Raw genomic sequence first — 22,716 nt, 5'->3', positions numbered from 1 at the left:
TTACACCTTATTCTAGTTGAATTATTGAAATAAATTAACTTTTACACCTTATTCTAGTTGAATTATTGAAATAAATTAACTTTTACACCATATTCTAATTTTCCGACCTTCACCTGTGGTTAATAAAATAGGGTGGCATTGTTTTCTTGTTTTTACTCAGATTTAACCTTTTTAACTCCACTATACGTCTTTATAACACAATCTTACAACTATATTTATTGCATAAATAATTCTTATAAATATTGCACATGACGTCATTCTGGCGCCAGCCTGTGATTGGTTAACGGTCGTTTCCGGTCGTTTTCAAACTTTTCCGTTGAGAAAGTTGAGCTCTCGACCGCCATTGTTAAAAGGAGACCGCTGCAATGTTGTTAAAAGCTGTGTTTCGGTCATAAAAAAAGGCTTATCTCAAGACCTTCGTACCTTATATAAGTAAGTAACTAACAAACGTAGATATTGGTCTGATTAAAAGATTAATGCTAAAGTTCTTCTGATGTTTTAGCTTTAGTCTTGACGGGTTATTATGTGATATTAGAGTGTGTACGGTTTTAGTCAAGTTGGGTATTGTTAATACAGAGTACACTATGGATACTTTAGTCGACCTTTTCTAAACGTGTGCCTAACATACTGGGCTAATTTGGCCGACTTGTTGTGTACAGTTGTCGGTGAAAGCTCCAACATGGCTCAGCGTGTGGCGTCAGATGGAAACAAGAAGACGTCCAGGATCCGAGTGGCGGTCCGTATGAGACCGTACACGGACAAGGAGGACGAGAAGGGCGAGGGGCCGTGTGTGCGAGGCTTGGACTCGCAGAACCTGGAGATAATCAACTGGAGAAATGCAATGGAAAGTGTCAAATACCGGTCAGTAACATCACCCTGTAACCCTGTCACCATGTTGCTAAAATGCATGACAGTCTCTGTTGGCTAGACGTAAGAAATAGATTTTTGTACTTGTTGATGGTGTTTAAGAAATGTTATTATTACAAAAATGCCAAGACTTTTGTATGGAAAATTAACCTTCAGTTCAGAAACACATAACTATTCAACAAGACATAAGATAAGATATCATATCCTTTATTTTCTCCCTCAGTGGGGAAACTTATTTTGTTGTCAGCAGTACACTTAGCACACACATGCAGGGGAGGGGTAAAAAGACTGAAAAAGTCAGAAATAAAAAAAAAATACAAAAAGATACGTATAAAATATGTATAACCACAGAATATGAACAGTATATACAGTTGGTTGAAAGAAGAAACAGTGCAGAAAAAGCAGGTGGAGTGTTGTGAGGCAGATTGGCAGATATTGCACATCTTATATTATTGCACATATTATATTATTGCACATATTATTGTCCACTGGCTACTGAGAGCAGGCCTGGTTATACAGTCAGGTGGAACCATCCTGGTGTGGGGGATACTCTGCGGTTTTAGGATAATAAGTTGAATAGCCTACTCCTGAAGATAAAATTAATTTTATGAATTTAGACTTATATTTTCCTCAATTATTATGAAATATTTATTTTTAAAGGATTTTTGCATGGATGCTACTTTTTAAATATATGTATATTTTAAAATCTCACGTACCCCCTGAAGTGCCTTCACGTACCCCCAGGGGTACGCGTACCCCCATTTGAGAGCCACTGTTTTAGATGTTTCCCTGCTTCAGCACACCGTGATAAAAGTACATGCGTCATCAACAGAGTTGTGCAGACCTTGGTGACAAGCTAATTAGGACCATTAATTAGAATCAGGTGTGTTGGTGCAGGGAAACATCTAAAACATGCAGGATAGGGGGGGCTCGAGGACCAAGGTTGGGGAAAGACTGGGCTAGACGTAAGAAATAGATTTTTGTACTTGTTGATGGTCCTATAAGAAATGTTGTTATTATAACAAAAATGCCAAGCCTTTTGTATAGAAAATTAACCTTCAGTTCAGAAGCGCATAACTATTCAACAAGACATGCTGCTAGAGGTTGCTTTACCTTACCAAAATCTAACACATCTGCTGGCACAGTGATACACAGAGCAATGAAGGAGTGGAACTCACTTCCTCATTATGTAACGCAACAGAAAAATGTGCTAAGTTTTAAAAGGAAACTAAAAGATTATTATTCAACACAAAATTTTAAGGATTAATATTTCATAATTAATTAATTTAATATTTAACTCATATTGTTGAGTCATGGCATCTTTGCAATGTAACAAAAGTATTTGTGATGATTCAATGTAGGAGCTTGTGTTGTATGTTTTGTTGTTTATATGTTTTGTATGTGTGAATTTTTGTGTTTCTGTATATATTTGTGAATGAGTATTTTTTCTCTTTGGTTTGTATTGTGTGTACATTGTATTGTCACTTATGAGAATATGAAGACCCCAGGAAGAATAGCTGCTGCTTTGCAAAAGCTAATGGGGTACTAAAGCTGCTTTGGTGATGTTTCAGCTTTGACGTCTACCACGGAGAGCAAACGACCCAGCAAGAGGTTTTCCTCTCATCCGTGAAGCCCGTTCTCCCTCATATACTGATCGGACAAAATGCCAGTGTGTTTGCTTATGGGCCGACAGGGGCTGGTATGTTGAGGCATCGTCTCTATTATCTTAATATCTTATTGTATCACTGCACTTACTGTAGGATTTTTAATGTGTATGGGAGGTGAAAACTATTAATCAGAATAAGAAATGTTTTTTCAAGAAGATGTTTTGGTTAAAAACAAGACTTTGCTACACATGCAACGAAATGGTAAAAAAAGTAAAAAATATATATAATTACAAAATATCAACAGTATATACAGTGGAATGTAGGCCTGTGTTGAAAAAAATCGATTTTCCGATTCTAAATCGATTCTCATATTAATTCCTAAAAATTGATTCTTATGTCTAAAGGTCGATTTTTATTTTATTTTTTTCTTTCTTTCTTCTCTCTCTTCCTATCATTACAACTTTTGGTAATTTATTTTGTTTATGCCCAAAAAAGGAATGTTTTGTTGGACACAAGAATATCTAGTGCCATGTTTTTGCCTTTTTAAATATGTTTAAAGGTATGAAAACATTAACGTTTTCAGTTATAATTGTATAAATTGTCTATATTTCATTACTATATATACTGTCTTGGTGTTACATTTGCATAAAATGCTAAAAACCGAAATAGGCCGAAAATGGAAAAAATTAAAACGGAATGTGGGAGAAAATAAAACCGATTTCATACGGCCTCTGTTTGCTGCCCTGGATCTGTTTGGTAATTCTGCCCCACAATGTTTCTGAAAGCAGTTCTATCAGCATTCTGGGAGGTGATTGGTCCTTACAGCATCATTAGCTGCCAATACTTGCTGTTGAATCTCAATATAATACTAGTATTAATATGTTGCATAACTACACAGTCATATAATTCATGCAACAGCTCACAAACGGTTTTCCTTAACTTTGTAACTTCTTTCCTAGGTAAGACCCACACGATGTTGGGCACCTCAGAACAGCCAGGTGTGATCCCCCGAGCTGTTCGTGAGGTCTTCAATCTGGTTCATGCCAAGGAGGAGGATGAGGATGAAGGATGGGACTACGGCATTAGCATGTCGTATTTGGAAATTTACAATGAGAAGGTATTTATGGTTTAACCTGCATTCAGAGCCATATTCTACTTCTTTTTTTCCCCCTTCACAAATTGAAACCATTTGACATGGTCTTGATGTCGGCTGAATTCTTTGGTTGAAATATCACAGGGATACATTGCATCTATTCATTGCCTGAACTCCATTTCACTGCTCATGCCGTGTGCCTCCTGAAGCTAGTTTGTAAGTTTGCACAAAGGTGGTTTTTAGTGCAAACTCCACCCAGTAAACCTTAAAGCATGCTGGTAGTATCATCAGAAAATGAGTCTCTCGCTATCGGACATTAATTTGACTGATGAATTCTTCTATGGCATCTTCATTCTCAAATGTTTTTTCCAAGGGCGTAGGTTTGGTCTCAACATTGGTAGGAACGATATAACAGCATAACCTGCATGTACACTTTTTGCTGGGGACGGGACATTAATAAGACCAAACAGATTGGGTGAACGGGGGTCAGGGCTACATTTGTCACAAATATGAACCTAATTTATTGATAGGCTAAATGAGCAATGCAAAATAAATCTGTATTGACTTATACTAACTTTCATGTGTATTGGTTCACCTGATACACGGTTCGATTCAAACCTTTGTTTTCAAAAACTAGAAACATTTTGAAAACTTCCAGAATATTCCAGGATTTTATTAGCAATTTGAATTGCAATATTTGAACATAACTTAAATTATATTAACATACACAATAAATGTATTAATTGTACTTATTAATAATCTCAACTATCCAGAATGCAAAAAATAAACATTTGTCTAAGACCATCAGCCAATCAAACGTGCGTTTGAGGGAAAAAACATTTCCAATTCAGCAAGTGAAAAGGGGTAAATATAAGTCTGAACATAATGAAAATAATTCACTTAATAATGGTAGGGTCAATTCTATCCTTACTACATTTGGGAAGACAATCTCAATTACCTTTTATATCTGAACTCATTATATAATGCAAATAAGGTTGCTTAAAAGTTGGTGGGGACAATTTGAGCCCCCTGAAAAGTTGGTAATGTTATGTCCCTACCGTCCCTATGCAAACCTACGCCCTTGGTTTTTTCTTTATCTGTAGTTTGGGCACTGGCAGTTGGTACTGCAAGTCATGTCTTGTATTGGTTCAGTTTGGTGCTGAAGAAACATAATAGTTGAGGGTTCTGTACTGAGTTGTTTTTTTGCACCATGACACTGTGTATTTATACACATGGTGACGATGCCTTTTTTTTCCCTCCTCGGTCCCAGTGTCATCCTCTTTTGGAAAAATGGCACCTTATAACAACAATGGTGCCAACGGTGTGAACCCAAGTCAAATTCCCTGTTTGATATGTTCAATCTTTGTCATTAAAGCTGATTCTGTTGAGGGTAGATGGTCAATAGATCATAATGTCTTCAATTGCATATAGGTTAGATTGAACTCTAGGCTTCACTGTTGATCCCTATTTTATTTTTAGAGGTTATTGTGACGTGTTACGAGTGATTACGATTCAGGTATGTTGCCTTTGCATGATGTCCCTGCTCTTTTGGGTGAAAACAAGGAGACATCCACTTTGATTGTTGGTCAAAAAAACTGTTTTAGTTTGCAGTGTAGCTGGTTTGTGCTCTGTTAATGCCTGTAGGGTTAAAAAAAAAAAAAACTGGACGTTGTTGTTGCCAAGCTACGCTCACCACCTTTGTAGAGAAAAATAACTAACCCATTTTAAGGATTATTATATATGTATTTATTTAACAGTATCAATAACCATTTTAAATAAAATTTCTGCCAGGTTTAAATTGTATTTATTTTTTTTACTTTGTACACAAGACCATAGATGTGACACAAAACTTGATAGCTGAATGAGCTGGCTTTTAATTTGGTAATTCAAATCTATTTACATCACTCTGATTTCATTAGATTATTGTAGTTGCATATTTTTGAAATGCCTTAAAATCTAAGTTGGCGGTTTACCTTGGAGTTGATTGTTTGTGGGCCGCAAATAGCTGTTGCACCTTAGATGTCACCCATCAATCAGCCGCCAGTTACAACAATGAAAAACATATATATTTTTTTTTTTTTAAGTAAAAAGAGTTATACCGTATTTTCACGACCATACGGCGCAGTCTCAGTTATGTGTGTCATTACTGTATTTAACACACACACACGGCGCACCGTACGAAAAGGCGCCGTCTACACGCACAAATGGCGCACCGCCTTACAACAACACACACACAAGCATACAAGTGTGCGTATTTAAAAATAGAGCGGGAGCAAAACTGAGTTTGATTGTGCTTTATTTAAGTCTTTATTACAAAGTACTAACATTTTTTAAATCACCAATGAATAATCAAAAATTAAAACAAGCGTCATTAATCAAACCCATCGAAATTCCTCATCCTCCGTTTCTGAATTAAACAGCTGCGCTAAATCAAATATGCAACAGTTGTCAGGACTCAGCCCGCCGGGCTTCATTCGGAGCCCGATCGCGCTGAGACCGGGAGAACTGCTCAGCGCTGCGACGGGCCCGAGCCGGGCGCGCAGCTCTCTGGACACGCTGAGCATTTCTCCCGGTCTCAGCGCGATCGGGCTGCGGATGAAGCCCGACGGGCTGAGTCCTGACAACAGTTCCACTTTCTTCGCTGTCAGTCACTTTCCGTGCCGTGCGGCCCCTCGAAAATGATGCCGGCTTTTACGAAAGCTCGAACAACAGTCCCAGCAGACACGTTAGCCCACGCATCTACAATCCATCCGCAAACTGGCGTAACTTGCCCGGCGCTGCCTTCCACTCTTGGTGAAACTGTGGTCTCCATCGGTCATCCATCGCTCCCACGCCACTCGCAGGCAGTTTCTGTCCATTAGCGTGGCAGCCAAGCACAACAGTAAACGACGGAGCCCGCTGCCGGGCAGGCCGACCTCCCCGCCCGTGGGGACGCGTCTGCTGCCGCTCGGGCGGCGTTTCCTCCGGGAATGCACGGTGTTTCTCAAAGCGCTCCCGCGAGGGAGCCGCGGTGAGACCCCCCGACAACACACATTCGGCACACTGCGCTTTTGGGCGCGCCGCACATTTAGGAAAAAAATATAAGGCGTTTATATGTGCCTTTATGGTCGTGAAAATACGGTATACTTAGTTTATAATTGGATGATGTACCAAAATGGGAGTTTTGTTAAAGGGAAATGCACAAGAAGACAGGGAAGACAAGGAAGACATCAAGGCGTCGCAACAAAAACTCAAACAATATGCCTTGAAAATTTGATGCTCACTGTAAGACATTATTGCTGGTGTATGTGATTCTGTGACTTATTTCAAAATGAAACTGTGAGGGTCTATCAGGCGCCATATTTCACAACTGCAGACTGAGAACTGGAAATACCAGTCATTTCTGAAGTCCTTTGGCCTGGGACAGAATACATACCGGTACTCTAGCCAGATGTATAAGGAAACTTCATTCCTTAAATTTACTCTCCCCCCCCCTGTGTTTTCTAAACCTTATAAACTAGCTTGTTTTTTTTTGTAAAAAAAATGTATATATAATAATCATTGTTGTATGATGGTATTTTGTAAACCAACCTACCACAACTTCTCTTTCAGGTTCTCGATCTTCTGTCACCGAACTCCCAGGATTTGCCCATCAGAGAGAACAGGGACAAGAACATTTTCATCCCAGGCCTCACCCAAACCACCATCTCCTCCTTCTCAGATTTTGACAAACACTTTGTCCCTGCCACTCTCAATCGAACCACAGCTTCTACAAAACTAAACCAGCGTTCCAGTCGTAGCCATGCTATTCTGCTCATCAAGGTTTGAAAAATGAGACTAACATTCTGTTTAATTCATGAAGCTGCTCCCTTTAAAAAACAAAAACAAGTTGACAGTCAGAAAGCATCTTAAACAGATCGTGGTCGCCAATCTGTAGACCAGGATTTGGTAGCTGGTGCCAAATCAATTCTCTCTTGCAACACTCCCACTGGCAAACTCTGGGCCTTCTGGGACTACTATAAGAGAGATACACTGTACGCTGTCCTTTCTAGTTTGATTTGTACCTCTTAATACACAGTGTACACTTTTATTGTCACCATTTCCTTATCCAACTTGCATTTTTACTTCCATTTGTATCATCTCACCTGGGTAATTTTTCAAATCTTTGCTTTTTCAAAATGATACAGGTTGTACGGACTCAGCGTTCATTACCACACCGACAACAGACCGGCAAACTGTATCTGGTGGACTTGGCTGGATCCGAGGACAATCGGCGCACCGGGAACCAGGGCATTCGTCTGAAGGAGAGCGGCGCCATCAACCTGTCTCTCTTCACACTCAGCAAAGTGGTGGACTCTCTCAATTCTGGCACGGCTGTCCGTGTGCCGTACAGAGACAGTAAACTGACACGGCTGCTTCAGGATTCGCTCGGTGGATCTGCTCACTCTGTCATGATCACCAACATTGCACCAGAGTACAAATATTATTTTGACACCTTCAGTGCACTGAACTTTGCAGCGAAATCCAAGCTCATCGTGAACAAGCCCTTTACACGTGAGATTGTGACTGTGCCCGTGCTGCCAGGTGAGTGACCCTGAGTGAACAAAACAATTGCTTTGCTTGCAAGTCCATGTGAAATTGAACAGAGGATTCTCTGATGTAATTTGAATGCAAAAACCGTTTTTGGGCATCCATGTTACGTCCCAAGGTATAATAACAGACTCTGAGGTACATGCATGTAGATCTAAGATTTTTTACACTGTTTTCTCATATCTACATTTCTTTCTTCTTACTGCTCTGTTTTGGAAACATTTTACTGTCCCTCTCTTGCCTTCATTCAGGCACTGCTGCATTGACTGATGCCGTTATCTTCTTCCAAGTTGCTTCCTGCCAGAGAATCCCACAGACACTTACAGCTACAGTGCACTGAATCCTAAACTGTTGTTTAAAAAAAAAAAAATGTATTTATTTTCTTCTTCTCCATCTGCTTTCATCTCCAGTGAAGCGGGGCAGAGAGGAGCACGAGGCAGGGGGATCTGGCACAGAGCCACACAAGAAGAAGCAGAAAGAGGAGAAGAAACCCGAACAGGATGGTTCCTCACCTTCAGCACATTATCACAGGTTAGACTACACGGATGCAGACTTATTGATCGTTTGTCAGAGCAGTGACTGCTGAACGGAAATATAATGCCTTTGTCCAATGTTTGCACGTCAAATAAAATTTCTTATGCTGCATCTCATCCAGTCAGTAGCAGATAAAACAGGCTATGGCCTCGCTGCAGAGCAAGCCAATATTTTATTGGTCATGATGATGGCTAATTCTCACGGTGTTCCCACTGGCTACAGTTGCTGTGGGTACTGGTGGAGAAGAGCGCTGCTGTCTTTACAATGTGTTAACAGGTGTCCAAGCCTGTTCGAGCTGGATACATAACCTTTGGAGTTAATTGTTTTAAAACCTGTGCCCAGGCTGTCTCTTCACTTTTACCTGCCTTCAATCTGCCTGGACTTCTCTTTCAGTTTTTCTGAACCATCAGTGATGGAGAGACTAATCGCTTTGGAGAAGATGATGATGAGCTGCCAGGAAAAAGATAGACAGACAGTACTGAAAGATGTGGCCCAGTCTCGCAAAGAGATCCAGGTGATGACACGACCACGTCAGAACTATAGTTTCTTCACCTGAGCAGCTAATTATAGCACCATGTTGTTTTGCATGACGGAGGTTTTTGAAAATTAATCTGGTCACTTATCTGTTATAACTCTGGTTTGTATACAAAATACTAGGGGTGTAACAATATATCGTGGCACGAAATTTCGCGATACAAAAACGTCACAATACGTGTCGTGGAGGTGACAAACTGTATCGCGATATTGGATTATTAATATTAATCTAACGCGCATCTGACCGCGTGTGCTGACCGCGCCTCGACCCGCGCACCAAAATCTTACTCCGCTCAGAAGAAACTAGTCCCGTTTTGAGCTCTGAACTTTTACTTATGTAAGGCTGGTGTAGAGTTAAGCCTTACCTTATTAAATTAAACTTTTTTCGGGTCGTGAGTAGGATAAACACGGGGACAACTTCTGCTGAGTTCCAGTGTACTTTAATGTTCTCAACAGTGTAGGATTTTAGAACATCAACACAGCACCTAGTGCCGTACTGTGGCGTATCACTCCGCCCAATCTAAAACAGACTAATCACTACAGATAAGCTGACTAGTGTAATTATAGTCCCTGATTTACATCAGAATATAAAGAATATATTTATAAAATAATGAACCCTGAATTAACAAAAATAAATCTCCTCTTACACTTATAAGGTGAGCATGAATCAATCTTTTTTATGATGTAAAATTGTATGTATTTATTTACTTTTATTTATTTATTTGATTTTAGTTGTTAAATTTCTGGACAAGTCAAATCCTACATGAGAGAAACTATTCAAATAAAATATAATAAATTTGTACTTGTATGAAACTGAAGATGCATAATGCAAACCTGACATTTACTTTTAGTTCAGTTTGTGGAAAATGGTTGGCCTGGCTTTCTCTTTAAAACTTAAACAGTTATAAAGCATTACAAACTGTAACAATAGGGCAAACGCACAGTATTGTTTTGTATTTTGTGTCTTTCAAATAAAAGACCATTTTTTCCAGTCATATATGTTCCTCATTCAAGGTTGTTAAAAAAATACTGCTATAATATCGTATCGTGTACCGTATCGTGAGATTAGTGTATCGTTACACCCCTACAAAATAGTAGATGGTGATGTTTAGTCTGTTTGTGTATATTTAATAACAGGAGCTCAAAGAGAAGCAGAGGGAGTTTGAAAGCAAGGCCATGCTTCTGAGTCGGATGGGAGGAGAGAAATCCAACTCAAAAGAACCGGCATTCAGGAACCGCCCAGCCCCCCTTCAGAGAAAACAACCGACTTCCACAAAATCCACGAAGCAGCATGCTGTGGTTCAACCCTTGCAAGGTCAGCCAGAAATCATAGATGCTGCTGTAAATAATTGATCTTTCTTATTTTATCAGGAAGTACAGGAATGTTTGAATGGAAAATAAAGCAAAAATGTACCACATCAATACTATTCATGTGTAATATACTTAGGTCCTTCAATTGAACAAGATTAATTAAGAAAATGACATTGAGGGTTTTCTCGAGTCATGTTTGTCTACTCTTTAAGCTTTCTTAAAGAATTGTAACAACATTTCTGTTTTGTCGAATCACGAGAGGTATTGATGAAATGCAATTTGATAAGAGCTCAAGCTGCAGCACTGGTTCCAGCAAATGTATCAAAGGTCGATGACGGAGAATTATTTTTACACCTCTCAGCAACATACTTTAAGCCATATAACTCAATTTTCCAACTTATACTTTTGACTTTGAAAAGATGGTTATTTCAACCCTTTTTTTTTTCTTTTTAAATCATTCTGAACAAAAAATGAATAGGTTAATAGACGATATGTAACAATAAACGATTGATAATTGCCCATGTTGTTTTCTCCCCCTCAGTGTCCCAGCTCCAGCCTCTTCAGCATCTTGCCATCACAAAAAAGCAGTCTGTCTGTGTCAAGAAGAAAGAGAAGCTCGCAGACCTGGTTGAGGTCAGCATCCGAGCCTTGACTGCACTTTGCTTAGCTTGACACTTCTGCAGAGTTGCAAGCATCACATACAGGCTGACGCAGGGTAGTTTTTTGTTTTGTTAGGCTTTTTTTTGACCTAGCAGAGACTTAAATTTACGTCAGAACTTTGACTTAACCTTTCTTGGATGATAAAGACTAATTCATGTTGACAGTTAAAACTGGATTGTCCATGTTGGACTTGATCTAATTGTTGAAAGTACTTTTCTGTTTGTTTGTTTGTTAGCCCCCAGATGGCAAAGAGAACATCAAGGAGAACTCCTGGGAGTCACAACTTGACACATCTGTGCTGGAACAGTCCAGGCACAAAATCTTGCAGATTCTTAATACTGGCTCTCTGAAAGAGTTGAAAGGTCTGCAGCAGATCGGTGACAAGAAGTCAAAGCTTATTCTGGGATGGAGGGAGATCAATGGCCATTTCACAAAGGTTTGTTTATAAAAAAGATCTGGCATATGTCGTTATAAATTACTTAACACGAAAGTGATATTAATTGTTTCATGTGCAATTGCTATTTTACAGTTGGAAGATCTGATAAAAGTTGAGGGTATGACGGAAAAGAGGTTTTCTTCTTTCATGAAGGTAAGGCACATTTTTTTTCTCTTTTGTATTTGTTTTGTTTACCCCCTTGGGTGTATTTTTACGACGCAACCATCGTATGCATGTCTTAGTAACTCCTGAAACCTAGAGTTTTGCATTTAGCTGAAAGCTTTTTGAAATTTGCAGCCAGAAATGATGTGTGAAAACTGGACTGCGAGAGCACAACGCATGTCTGTTGTTTCACATGTCACTCAAAAGGACCACTTGCATATGTCGGATTTAATTCAAATAGAAGGTATTTAAGAAGAATTGCCTTTTATGGCTTCATTATTAGATGGCAAGGAGTGCAAACTTGGAATATATACCATTTTCAAGTTAGGAATATGTTTGCAGCAAAATATCAATGTCAACACAGGGAGGCAACTGAGCTCCATCAAAATAAATGACTGTTCTCAGCCTCTGACAGGCCTGAAAAGGTCCCTCCACTTCAGCGATAGTGTGTTTAAGGTCCCTACAGACAAACCCAGGTATTTTTAACTTGGTATGTGTACAAAAGTGACCTGTTTGTCTCAGTGCAATCACCTCACTCGTGGTTTAACCGTTTAAAGGGCAGTCAATAAAATACTTGAAACTTCAAAATGTCAACTCTAGGGAGTCATTGGAGATGATTAATTTTCAAAGTATGCAAGTCTGCTGAAGTTGCCAGATATGACCAAATAACTACTGTCAACAGACACAGAAAGGGGTGTTTCCTGCCCTCAATTTCCACACAACCGAGTCAGTAAACACTGAAGATATGTGAGAAAATGGGTAAGTGTTGGAAGCAGAGGGCATAAACTCCTGCTTTTGTATTTGACAGCAGTCAGTTTTCGGCTTGTACAGAGTTATGACGAGATGGCACCCACCATCCTTTTTTATACAGGTTTTGCACTCACACAAAGTTAAATTACTGCATTTTGTCTGTAGGGACTGTGTAGGCACGTTTCCACTGAGCGACTCGGTAGAGTTTAGAATGGTCCAGTCAATTAAGGTGAGCGTTTCCACTAGGCCCGTGTTGAAAAAATCGATTTCCCAATTCTAAATTGATTCTCATATTAATTCCTAAAAATGTATTCATATGTCTAAAGATCGATTTTTTTTTTTTTATATATATATTTTTTTTTTACAACTTTTACATTACAACTTTTGGTTATTTTTTTGTTTATCCCCAAAAAAGGAATGTTTTGTTGGACACGAGAATAACTGGTGCCATGTTTTTGCCTTTAAATATGTTTAAAGGTATGAAAACATTAAAGTGTTAGGTTATAATTGCATAAATGGTCTATATTGCATTAATTTATATACTGTTTTGGGGTTACATTTGCAAAAAATACTAAAAACCAAAATAGACAAAATGGAACAAATAAAAACGGAATGTGGGAAAAAATAAAACCGATTTCATCCATCTCTGTTTGCTGCCCTGGATCTGTTTGGTAATTCTGACCCACATGTTTCTGAAAGCAGTTCTATCAGCATTCTGGGAGCAGATTGGTCCTTACAGCATCATTAGCTGCCAATACTTGCTGTTGAATCTCAATATAATACTAGTAGTAATATTTTGCATAACTACAGTCATATAATTCATGCAACAGCTCAAAACACAGTTTTAATAACACTAACTCAAATCAATATTGGAATCGAATCAAATCTTGATAAGCGATTCTGAATCTTAAGAATCGGAATCGAATCGATTCTTGACATTTGAATCGATCCCCAGCCCTAGTTTCCACTGCTAATTCGACTGCCATGGCGCATGCGAGGTGTAGACAGCAAAGATGGAGGTCATCCAGCAGCTCGCTTTTCTTATGCTTAATTTTTGGTACTTCATCTGTACAATCCATGTCACGTTGTTTGAGAGAAGATCGCAAACAGTGAAGATTGTTTACAAACTCTCATGCTGGTTTCCCCATTGCTTTTGTTGTGTGTAGTGGCATTTTCTGCTTGCTAATCAACGGATTGTATCGTGTGATGCTAGTAACTCTGCCCGTACCGTGCCTTTTTTTTTTTTTTTTTTTTTTTTTATGGACCTACAAACAACGGGGCCCAAAAATTGTATGGTTTGGTTTAATGGGACCATTTTATAATGGAAATACAAAAAAATACCATACCTAACCTCTCAGTGGAAACTGGCCATATGTGCAAAGTCATTAAAGTAGAATGACTTTTTTTTTCTTAGTCTAGTCTCTGGCAATTTCCCTGCAAACATGCATGCTTAGACTAGACGCTATAGATTAGACGCTATATAAATAAAATTGAATTGAAATTGAAATGCTGCTCAACTCCTGACTAATGTGATGCATGTTGTGTTGCTGCCTAATGAAAGTTTACACTCTAAGACACTCGGGGTTGGTTTAATATCGTCATGTTCCATTTAAAAACACCTGCAGTTGTTTTTCTGTTTTTAATACTGTACATCTAAGAAAAACACACACACACACACCCAAGAGAGAGATTCCTGTGGACTTCATATGTGTTTTTAATTTTATTTTCGTTTTTTGTAAAGTTAAATGATGAATCGAACCTGCTCACACACTAAACGTTTATTTTGTTAAATGTCTGCAGCTCAGTGTATCTGCAGATTTATCTGTACTGTGTTGGAAATGTACAGTCTAGTTTTGTTCTGCTTTGGTTTTACTTGTTTTTTTTCTCTCTTGCAGACAAACCTCCTGAGTGCCATGGGAAAGTGATTTTTTTTTTCCTTTTTATATCAATTTTTATCCCAAATGTACATATCTTTCAGTCGTTTTTGTGCTTTTTGTTTTTGTAATGACAGCTTTTTGCCGCTGGTGGCACACTTGTGCTCTTAAATAAACCCCACATGCATTGAATGTTTGTATGTGTGTATTTATTGAACGTCAATAAACCTAATCGTCACTTTTGCACCTGGCTTCAATGTTCCCTGAACGGTGACCATTCATCCCATAAAGTAGTTTGATGCTTTAGTCTGATGATCTTATTGAGCTGCAGCGAAGTGTGAACTGATGCAGCGTCGGTGTAAATGTGGATGGTCGTGAGAAGGATGGGGGCGGATGAGAGGATGAGAGGACGGTGTTCAGGTCCAGCCCCTTTCCTCCCCGAGCACGTAGCCTGGATTTCACTTTTCATTTACACACTCCTCCTCCCTGATCCACCCTGCCGTCCAGGGGACTCCGACCATCCATCCATCCATCCCTCCATCCCAACACTGCGCCTCAGGATACACCCGCAGTTTCCATGCAATACTAATTGTGTTTGGAAGTAGGCGGGGATTTGCAAAGGAGCTCTTCAGCCGCATGTAATCTATTATTATTATTTCATGTTATTTTTTTTTTTTTTTACTTCTACGCCCGACTATTGCATTCCCACGATGCCAAAACCGGTGGAAACCCTGCTGTGAAAAAAGAGACGTTGCAATAATAAAATAAAAAGGTCAGTATGATTTATCTCGAGTCTTGTTTATGCATTCTGGTGAACGTGCACGAGATCTGCATGTGTTTCCTTTGCTTTTCGCAGTAATTTCGCAGCCGCTCACACTGAATACAAATGTATTGGCAGCCCCCCTCCCTGCTCCATCTCCATCCATGCCACTATTATTCCTTTGTTCCGTCCTTGCTGCTGTCCTGCTGCTTTTGTGAGCGGCTCCATATGGCACTTCATAGCTGAATACACACGATGAAATAAATCTGTATGTACACACCTGCATTCCCTCCATCTGCCGAGCCTTTGTACTCCCTGTCATTGTGACCTGCTTTCCCCACCCCGTATTAGATGGCTAGTTTGCTGCTTGCCTTTTCTTTTTCTTTTTTTTTTTTTTTTTTTTGTTTAATGAAGCCTAAGCAAATTTGAAATGTGAAGCGAGTCACGATCATATTCTAATCTGTTTACAATTCGGCACGATAAGTGATTAAAAATTAGGATTTATGTCGTCTGATGTCAAAGGGGATTATAATGACACTGAGCTTGCATCAAAGGTTAAAATATCCCACAACAGAATGTATTCATGGACTTTAAGAGAGAGACTAAAAGACTGTTTCAACAAGATGGGGAGGGGGAGAGCTGATGGTGGAGAAAGTGTTGTTTTTCTTGCACTGAGGAAATGCAACACCACTAGTCCTAGTGCTGGGAAGCCCCCCATCATCTGTAGCCAGGACTGGACCAAGTTCCTCTGTTATGTACCTGAAACTGCACCATTTAAGTTGTTTTTTTTTTATGCACATGGCTGGTAACCAAGAGCTGCCAAGGCTGACACATTTTTATTAAACCTTGCTTAGACCACCAGCTCACACCAGTCCCCTTTTCCTAGATCAGATTAAAAACAAATGAAGACAGGGTCTGAAAGTGACTGCAGTCTGGTTTCTCCAGATGTGTGTGCCCTTTGTGTCACTTTCACCCTGACCCAGAATGACAATATGAATGCAGGGTGACGGCAGTGCTGAGTGGAATCAATCCTAATACTAGCGGAGGGCAAAAGGACTTGGGTAGATGCCAAAATTAATTGTTTGTGGCCTGGGGTGAGGCCAAGTGAAGCCTGGAAGATATCTGCTGTTGACAAGGCATGTCATGTCATCTGCCCACGTAGTAGCTCAGCTTGACCTCGCCATCAGTCAACCCTTTGTAATGTTTGGAGTCTGCTGAAAGATAAGTGCTTTAGAGTGTCAGATCACATAAAAAATCTGCTGACCACAACGCCACACAGAAAAATTGCCACGTAAAGGTGTTTCTTGTTATTTTCAGTCTAAGAGCATCTGGCTCAGCTTCACTGTATATGGGTACAACTTAAAAAAATAAATAAAAGAAGGTGAATTTATTCCAGTCACCTAAATAAGAACATTGACGTACGTCACCATGAACCACTTAAGTCTTACATTTTTGCAGTTTGGTGTCTCCGTTTTGCAAGTTCATGTTGACATTTTTCTATTTTTCTCTTGCAAATTTCTGAGTTTACGAATGCAGAATTTCAGTTTTTTTTTTTTCATGCAAATTTTTTTGTTTATAGAGTCTACTGTAAATATGACATTGAACTTTAGATTCACAAATGTATCCTGTTTTGTCCTTAAAGTGCATCAGGTGAATGCACCAGCATCCTAAACCCATACTGTGATACTGCTGAGCTGTTGCCTGGTGTGGGCATGCTAAAGAGGGAGCAAGTCAATATGGTGATCTGCAGTCGCAGCAGTGCAGCCCTTAATCCCAGTTGTCTCTGGAGAAATTCTTGACTACCAGGTGAAAAATGGGGTGCGTGTTGGCAGTGATCCTCCGCTCTTTTTCCCTCTAACCCTCTAACCTCCACAAAGTGATGCTGGCTCTTCACAAAACGAATCCACGATGTATGATGACTGTAACTACATGCACACACTGTCCCCTAAAGTTTTAGTTTTGTTTAGTTAACAACCACCAAGGAAGATTGGTAATTGCCTCTGAACTCCACCAAGCATAAAACCGACCCTCTTAGCTGGTTTGTTCTGGACATCTGCCCTGTAGCATTTCAGCTTCAGCCTTCACCACATTAGTCCAGCTCTGGTTCATATTGTCATTCCTGTAGAGTTTAATTTAGCAGTGCACTAAATGATAGGATGGACTTCTTGGTCAGTAAACATATGCACATTCCCCGAGCTCTTTTTTTTTTGTTTGTTTTTTCTTTCTGGTAAGGTGGGAAGGGTAGAGGCCATAAATGATCATTTTTTAGTTAAGATCAGAAACAAATCTGGAGTTTTTAAATGGTACTTTTTTTCATGCAATTATACTACATTTCCTTCATTTTTTTTCTCCATCTTTCAATAATTCAGTAGTGTTTTTCTTTTTCATGTTAAATTGTCTTTTTCTGTCTTATATTATCTATTTCTATATTGTGTTTTTGCTTTTGCTGCTGTTATTGTTGTTTATGATTGTTTTATAAAGGGGAGGCATTTTCATAAGCCTTTTTGGCTTCCACCTCTCCTGCACAATGCTTCATTTGACCTTTGTTTTTTACTGTTATGTTTTATGTGCAAATTAAACTAAACTAAAAAAAAAAATGCATCACTTTAGAAGCCTAACTACTGAGAAAAAAATGATTAAAACTTGCAAATAAAATAGCATTTTGTACATCTCCTTAAGTAGATGGCCTGACTTCTACAAGGTCTCGCATCCTTGAAAGATGCATTTCTGTTAGCAGTTAGTCATTTGTCTAGTTTGAGGCTACTGCATTATATCGTATAACATACAGGCTCATGTTTGGCATGTTTCCATGCAGATCTCAGATGCTTCTTTTTTTGACACTCTGACTTTGAGATTGGATTTTTCTACAGTCTGAAAATAGCCCTTGTTTTAATCTCCTATGAGCAGGATGGTAGAGCCACACAGGGAAGGCAGGCTCCACCGAGGCCAGTTTCTCATTTCTCAAATTTAAAGAAACCAGTTTTGTAAGAGATATAAATCTTTGTTTATTCTAATTCATGTATTTGCATGACAGACCTTGATGACAGAGAAGCTACATTGACTGAAGATGCCTTGAATTAGCAGAGGATTCAACTGTGATTTAAAAAAAACCCATTGCAGTACCAACGAGCAGTCTGTGTTTCTTTAACTGCAACTCCGTTCTCACCCCCCAGGTGTAACCGGAGGCAGCACTAAGAGAACCGGACCAGAAAAAGCGGCGTAATTCTGCCGTCAGCATGGCTGCCAACATGATGCAATCCCCCAGCATTTGGCCGGGGGAAGAGCAACCCTCACTTCTGGACCAGGAAGGCTCTCTGTCGGGTCAAGCCTCCGTCTCCGTCTCCCTGCCGTGCCCACCAGTCGTGGGCGAGGAAATTCACAACAGCAGCCCGGTTTGTACGAGGCCCCCGCGCAGCAGATCCAAAGGGGAACTGGTCATAGTCATCAACGAGAACCTGAAGAACAGTAAGAGCAGAGTTTGACCTCACGTAGATGCAGTGGGAGGTGTGGGCTGGGTCATGCAGCTGCTTAGTCAGCTCGTTCAGGGGAAAGTCAAATCCCACTGCATGGATGAACTCCAGGGGGAGAAGCTCACACGCACACACACACTTACATTTTGCCCGTCCTTCACGTGCAGGTAACGGGATCCACCCGGCGCCTGCAGAGAGCACCTCTCCCGTCATCTCCTCCCCTCCCAGAAGACAGCACTCCCTCTCCTACCCTCATCACGCCAAAACCAGAAAGGGGAGCAGGGCGAGCTCCATCGGTTACACCGCCTTCTCTCCCAGGCCGTCCATCTCTCGCCACTCCAGCATCGCCACCGAGCCACCCTTGGACCGCACCAAGGTCAAGGACTACCTCCTCCTGTCAGTGCTGGCCTGCTTCTGTCCCGTCTGGCCCATCAACATCGTCGGATTCGTCTACTCCATCATGGTAAGAACAGGATTTAATTTTTTTTTTTGTAATTTACTTTTTATTCATTTTTCTTTTGAAACAAAACAACATACATGCGCCAACTGGGCACAACACATATAACATGGGTGAGATCTGGGTGTTAATAAGACATCAGAATCAGCATAAATACAGTATACACACACATAGACACATGTACCCACACCCTTACTTATCTTGACAGCTCAGTCAGTTTCCACATCTTACTCGCATATAGACACATATTCACATAGATACACACCATACCCACTCCTACTTGAACAGCATGTGTCTTTATATACCACATCTTTGTTTATGCATGGGCACCAACATCCAAACTTAAAAAAACATAAAGATTATGCACTTGGGAAGCGGGGAAAAAAAAAAAAAAACGTCTAAATTTGGAAGATATGACCTTACTAATGGTTTGCCGATTATACAAAATCAGGTCTTAAACTTGACACATAACAGAGCCACTTTGACCAATTTCCTTCAAAAATCTCAATTTGTTGTCTCAGCCTAAATGTGATCCTCTCCATCACGTATATATTATATATTATATCAATCCATTCATTTATTATTGGACAGGATTTAATTTTAATGTCATTTTCTAGCGGTGCATCCGTCGTAAGCCGAAGCTGACCATTTTTTTTGAAACTCTCCTTCAGGCCAGGAACAGTCTGGAGCAGGGAAACCTGGATGGCGCCGTGCGTCTGGGACGTGTGGCTAAGATGCTCGCCATAGTGTCACTAGTAGGAGGGATGGTCATTATCATCGCCTGCGTTGTCAACCTGGCCAGTGAGTGTCCCAAATCTGACCTTTAACCCCTAGCCCCATCTGTTTGTGTAACTAAACACACCTGATCTTCCCCTCTGAACTCACCTCTCCTGTGATCCTCCTGGCTCAAAAATACGTTTTCCCCTTTTTTAGATTCTAGTATGAAGCACCGTTAGCACTATTTGACCAAAATCAGTGTTCTTCCTTTCATCCGTGGTTGCTTATTATCGCTCCAGCCTCAGTTCCTGCACGAGGCTTAATACACTGCGGCACTTTAGCCCTTACAGGCAGATCAGAAGCGTATTAAGCCCTTCTGCATTTTTATGGACATATTTGCAGCTGTAGTCGACTGCATGTCTCGGATTGCCTGCCGAGTGATTTAATGTGTACTCCACTGTCTGTTTGACGCCTTGCCCTGTTTACGTGTACCAAATGTGAAGTCTTGTTCCTGTACCACATGTATACGCTGTATGTCACTGTGTGAGTTGTTGACAGGCTCACGAGCTGAATAAATGTGCACTTATTGTTCAAATAAAGGGATTCTGATAAAAGATCAGTGATTATTTCAGTGACTTGCATAGCAGGGATTAGTATTTGTCTTGAAAAGTATTTAAACGTAAGGTCTAACAGATATTTGCACGTAGCTCTGACTGCACACATTTGCAGCCTGTTGGGTCTCATTAAGTCAAGAGATGCTCTAATTAGCTCAGTGATTGGAAGAGCAACTGCAGACGCAACTTGAGTTTGAGAGCTGTGGGACTCGACAGCCCTTGTTTTTCTCATTATGTAACTGTCCTGTGTGATCTGTGAAAGTTTATACATCCATATTAAGTTGCAGAATATATAGCTCTAACTAATACGCTTCCTCTTCTTTTTTTAGTAAATGTGAAAACCTGAGTTTCATCCCAGGATGAAACTGGATAAGGCAACTGACCACCTGGCCCACACCTGCACCACCATCTTTACCGCCTAGTCATTACCTGGATGTGTGACAAATGTGCACCTGAAATGCAGTGCTTATACTTATATTTCTGTAATATATCTATATATACACCCCCTTTTGCTAATGGATAAATCTTAAATATGCAAATGCTGTCAGTGTAGGGTGGAGAGGGACTGGTGTGTCTGATGTTTAATGGAGAGGGGAGCTGACAGACTCATCAGTCCCTTTCAATCCCGACCAGCACACCTTCACAACAGTTTTTACCAATGACACAACCCCCTTTGAGAACACCAAGCAGAAGCAGAAGGCCAGTGGTGATGGTTTCAGCCTCCCAGCTTCATCTCTACACCCAAGACCACCCTTCACCGCACCAACAACAGGACGTACCGACTTGCTGTTACATCCCTTCACACACGAGGCTGCAGGATCTGTGTTGCGCTGGAGTCAAACAGCGGAAATTCATCCATGTTCCCCCTCGCAGCGAAGAAACGCTGTGAACCACTCTCTAGTTTAAAACTGTCCTCTGTGACTTTCACGACTCCGAGAAGCCCCACATCTTGTGCTGTAGAGCGAGTGCACGGGTGGCAGAAGAGGATGAAAGAGAGGCTTACCAAGGACTAGCTATTGGTGCTAAACTGGAAGGGATTATGGAAAGTCTCGCGCAGACGGCACAGTCATCACTGCAAGCTAAAATATGTGCCAAACAGAAGAATCTGGAGGGAAAGTTTATTCCTCTGTTAACTCTCGTTAGAGGAACATGAAATGTACTTTTGCTGTCCTCAAATGTTACTGTATATCTGCTCTGCACCACTGACCACTGTGACCTGGGAAAGGGTTGACTGACGAAAACCAACCGTAGCAAAAACACATCGACTTTACAGCAGAAACCAGTTTAGCTGTATCCGCTATAACCTGTCTTTTGATAATGTTTGTAACAAATCCTTTTAAAACAGAGTTTTTTTCCTCACGCAATGTTCTTGAAGGTAGAATTGTGTGCAGTGTGTGTGCGCGCGTGTGTGTGCGTGTGCATGTGCGTATGCGTGCGTGTAGGGAGGCATCACTATTTGCTTAACAAATTCAATAGCTTGTTATTGCCACCAGAGAAGTGTATATATCCTCCGTTTCCATCCACAGGTGCTTTCAAACCAGACTTATTGGGGCGTTCTTGCCCCTTGAAGAAGCCCATGATCAATGGTTTTTCTCCTGGTTGTGAAAGCACCTTTAAATTTGCTCATTTTTCTGTGAAAATGAGGAGATCTGTGGGGAGGATAATTAAGTAACAGTATGGCAGCAATAGTTTGGAGAAGTCCGTTTGTTATTCCTGTTATGGTATCTGCTGTGTATCCCTAAGTAACCTCTAATCTTTATCTACCTGTGTTTTTCACTGTGATCTGAAACGACTGGGTTTCGTCGAGACCAGATGAAAAGCTTCTTATTTACTGTGTCCTCGATTTTCAATCATCTAAAGACAATTTTGACATTTGTTTTTCTTTCTAACAAGGTAAATGTAATTGTAATCAACAAATTGTATGTATTCTGCAAATAGAAATCTCAATATTGTGATATTTCTCTAGTTGACATGAGTTATGTAGTGATTATCTAATGTAGGCACAGAAACTGTCCCCTAGCTTCCTGAAAGCCTTTATATTCCCAGCGGGTTTCTATAATCTTTGTTTATTGGCATGCTGTGGATTTTTATTTATGTATGATGGTAGTAAACTGCAAAGATAAAGTGGCACATGGAATATTATACTTCTGTGGCGCATTCATAATAAAGACACAATGCATGTAACGTGTTTTTCGGTGTTGTTTTGATGAGCGAAAGAGCAGCAGCCACAAGTCAGAGACAGGAGTGTTAAAAGGGAGAGCTGTCCAGAGAGCTCAACCGGCCTAGCAGAGCTTGTGTTTT

The 22,716-nt window shown here is 40.3% G+C and overlaps 2 protein-coding genes across 2 annotated transcripts; both read left to right on the top strand.

Moving 5' to 3' along the window:
• Positions 1-640: 640 nt before the first annotated feature.
• Positions 641-14,589, top strand: kif22 (kinesin family member 22). Its single transcript, XM_061709009.1, has 12 exons — positions 641-861; positions 2,439-2,566; positions 3,434-3,591; positions 7,159-7,368; positions 7,734-8,130; positions 8,547-8,667; positions 9,064-9,184; positions 10,342-10,519; positions 11,057-11,148; positions 11,411-11,611; positions 11,705-11,764; positions 14,419-14,589. Exons 1-12 carry the CDS (start codon positions 680-682, stop codon positions 14,446-14,448), a joined length of 1,878 nt encoding a protein of 625 aa, XP_061564993.1. The 5' UTR covers positions 641-679; the 3' UTR covers positions 14,449-14,589.
• A 206-nt stretch (positions 14,590-14,795) lies between these two features.
• On the top strand, positions 14,796-22,589 carry LOC133419668 (trafficking regulator of GLUT4 1-like). Its single transcript, XM_061709016.1, has 5 exons — positions 14,796-15,169; positions 18,331-18,622; positions 18,795-19,090; positions 19,756-19,885; positions 20,745-22,589. The coding sequence occupies exons 2-5, from the start codon at positions 18,394-18,396 to the stop codon at positions 20,759-20,761; spliced, it is 672 nt and encodes a 223-aa protein (XP_061565000.1). The 5' UTR covers positions 14,796-15,169; positions 18,331-18,393; the 3' UTR covers positions 20,762-22,589.
• The last annotated feature ends 127 nt before the right edge of the window (positions 22,590-22,716 follow it).

Source organism: Cololabis saira, chromosome 19 (assembly GCF_033807715.1).
Source record: "Cololabis saira isolate AMF1-May2022 chromosome 19, fColSai1.1, whole genome shotgun sequence".
NCBI lineage: Eukaryota > Metazoa > Chordata > Actinopteri > Beloniformes > Belonidae > Cololabis > Cololabis saira.
Note: the sequence above shows the minus strand (reverse complement) of the source record. Positions and strands in the feature narration are given on the sequence as shown.

Excerpts from the sequence above, each read along its gene's own strand:
- kif22 (XM_061709009.1), top strand. The coding sequence starts at position 680 with ATGGCTCAGCGTGTGGCGTCAGATGGAAACAAGAAGACGTCCAGGATC. Across the intron at positions 3,592-7,158 it reads TGGAAATTTACAATGAGAAG|GTTCTCGATCTTCTGTCACC; the intron begins GTATTTATGGTT and ends CTTCTCTTTCAG. Across the intron at positions 11,149-11,410 it reads AGCTCGCAGACCTGGTTGAG|CCCCCAGATGGCAAAGAGAA; the intron begins GTCAGCATCCGA and ends TTTGTTTGTTAG.
- LOC133419668 (XM_061709016.1), top strand. The coding sequence starts at position 18,394 with ATGGCTGCCAACATGATGCAATCCCCCAGCATTTGGCCGGGGGAAGAG. Across the intron at positions 18,623-18,794 it reads CAACGAGAACCTGAAGAACA|GTAACGGGATCCACCCGGCG; the intron begins GTAAGAGCAGAG and ends CTTCACGTGCAG. Across the intron at positions 19,091-19,755 it reads GATTCGTCTACTCCATCATG|GCCAGGAACAGTCTGGAGCA; the intron begins GTAAGAACAGGA and ends ACTCTCCTTCAG.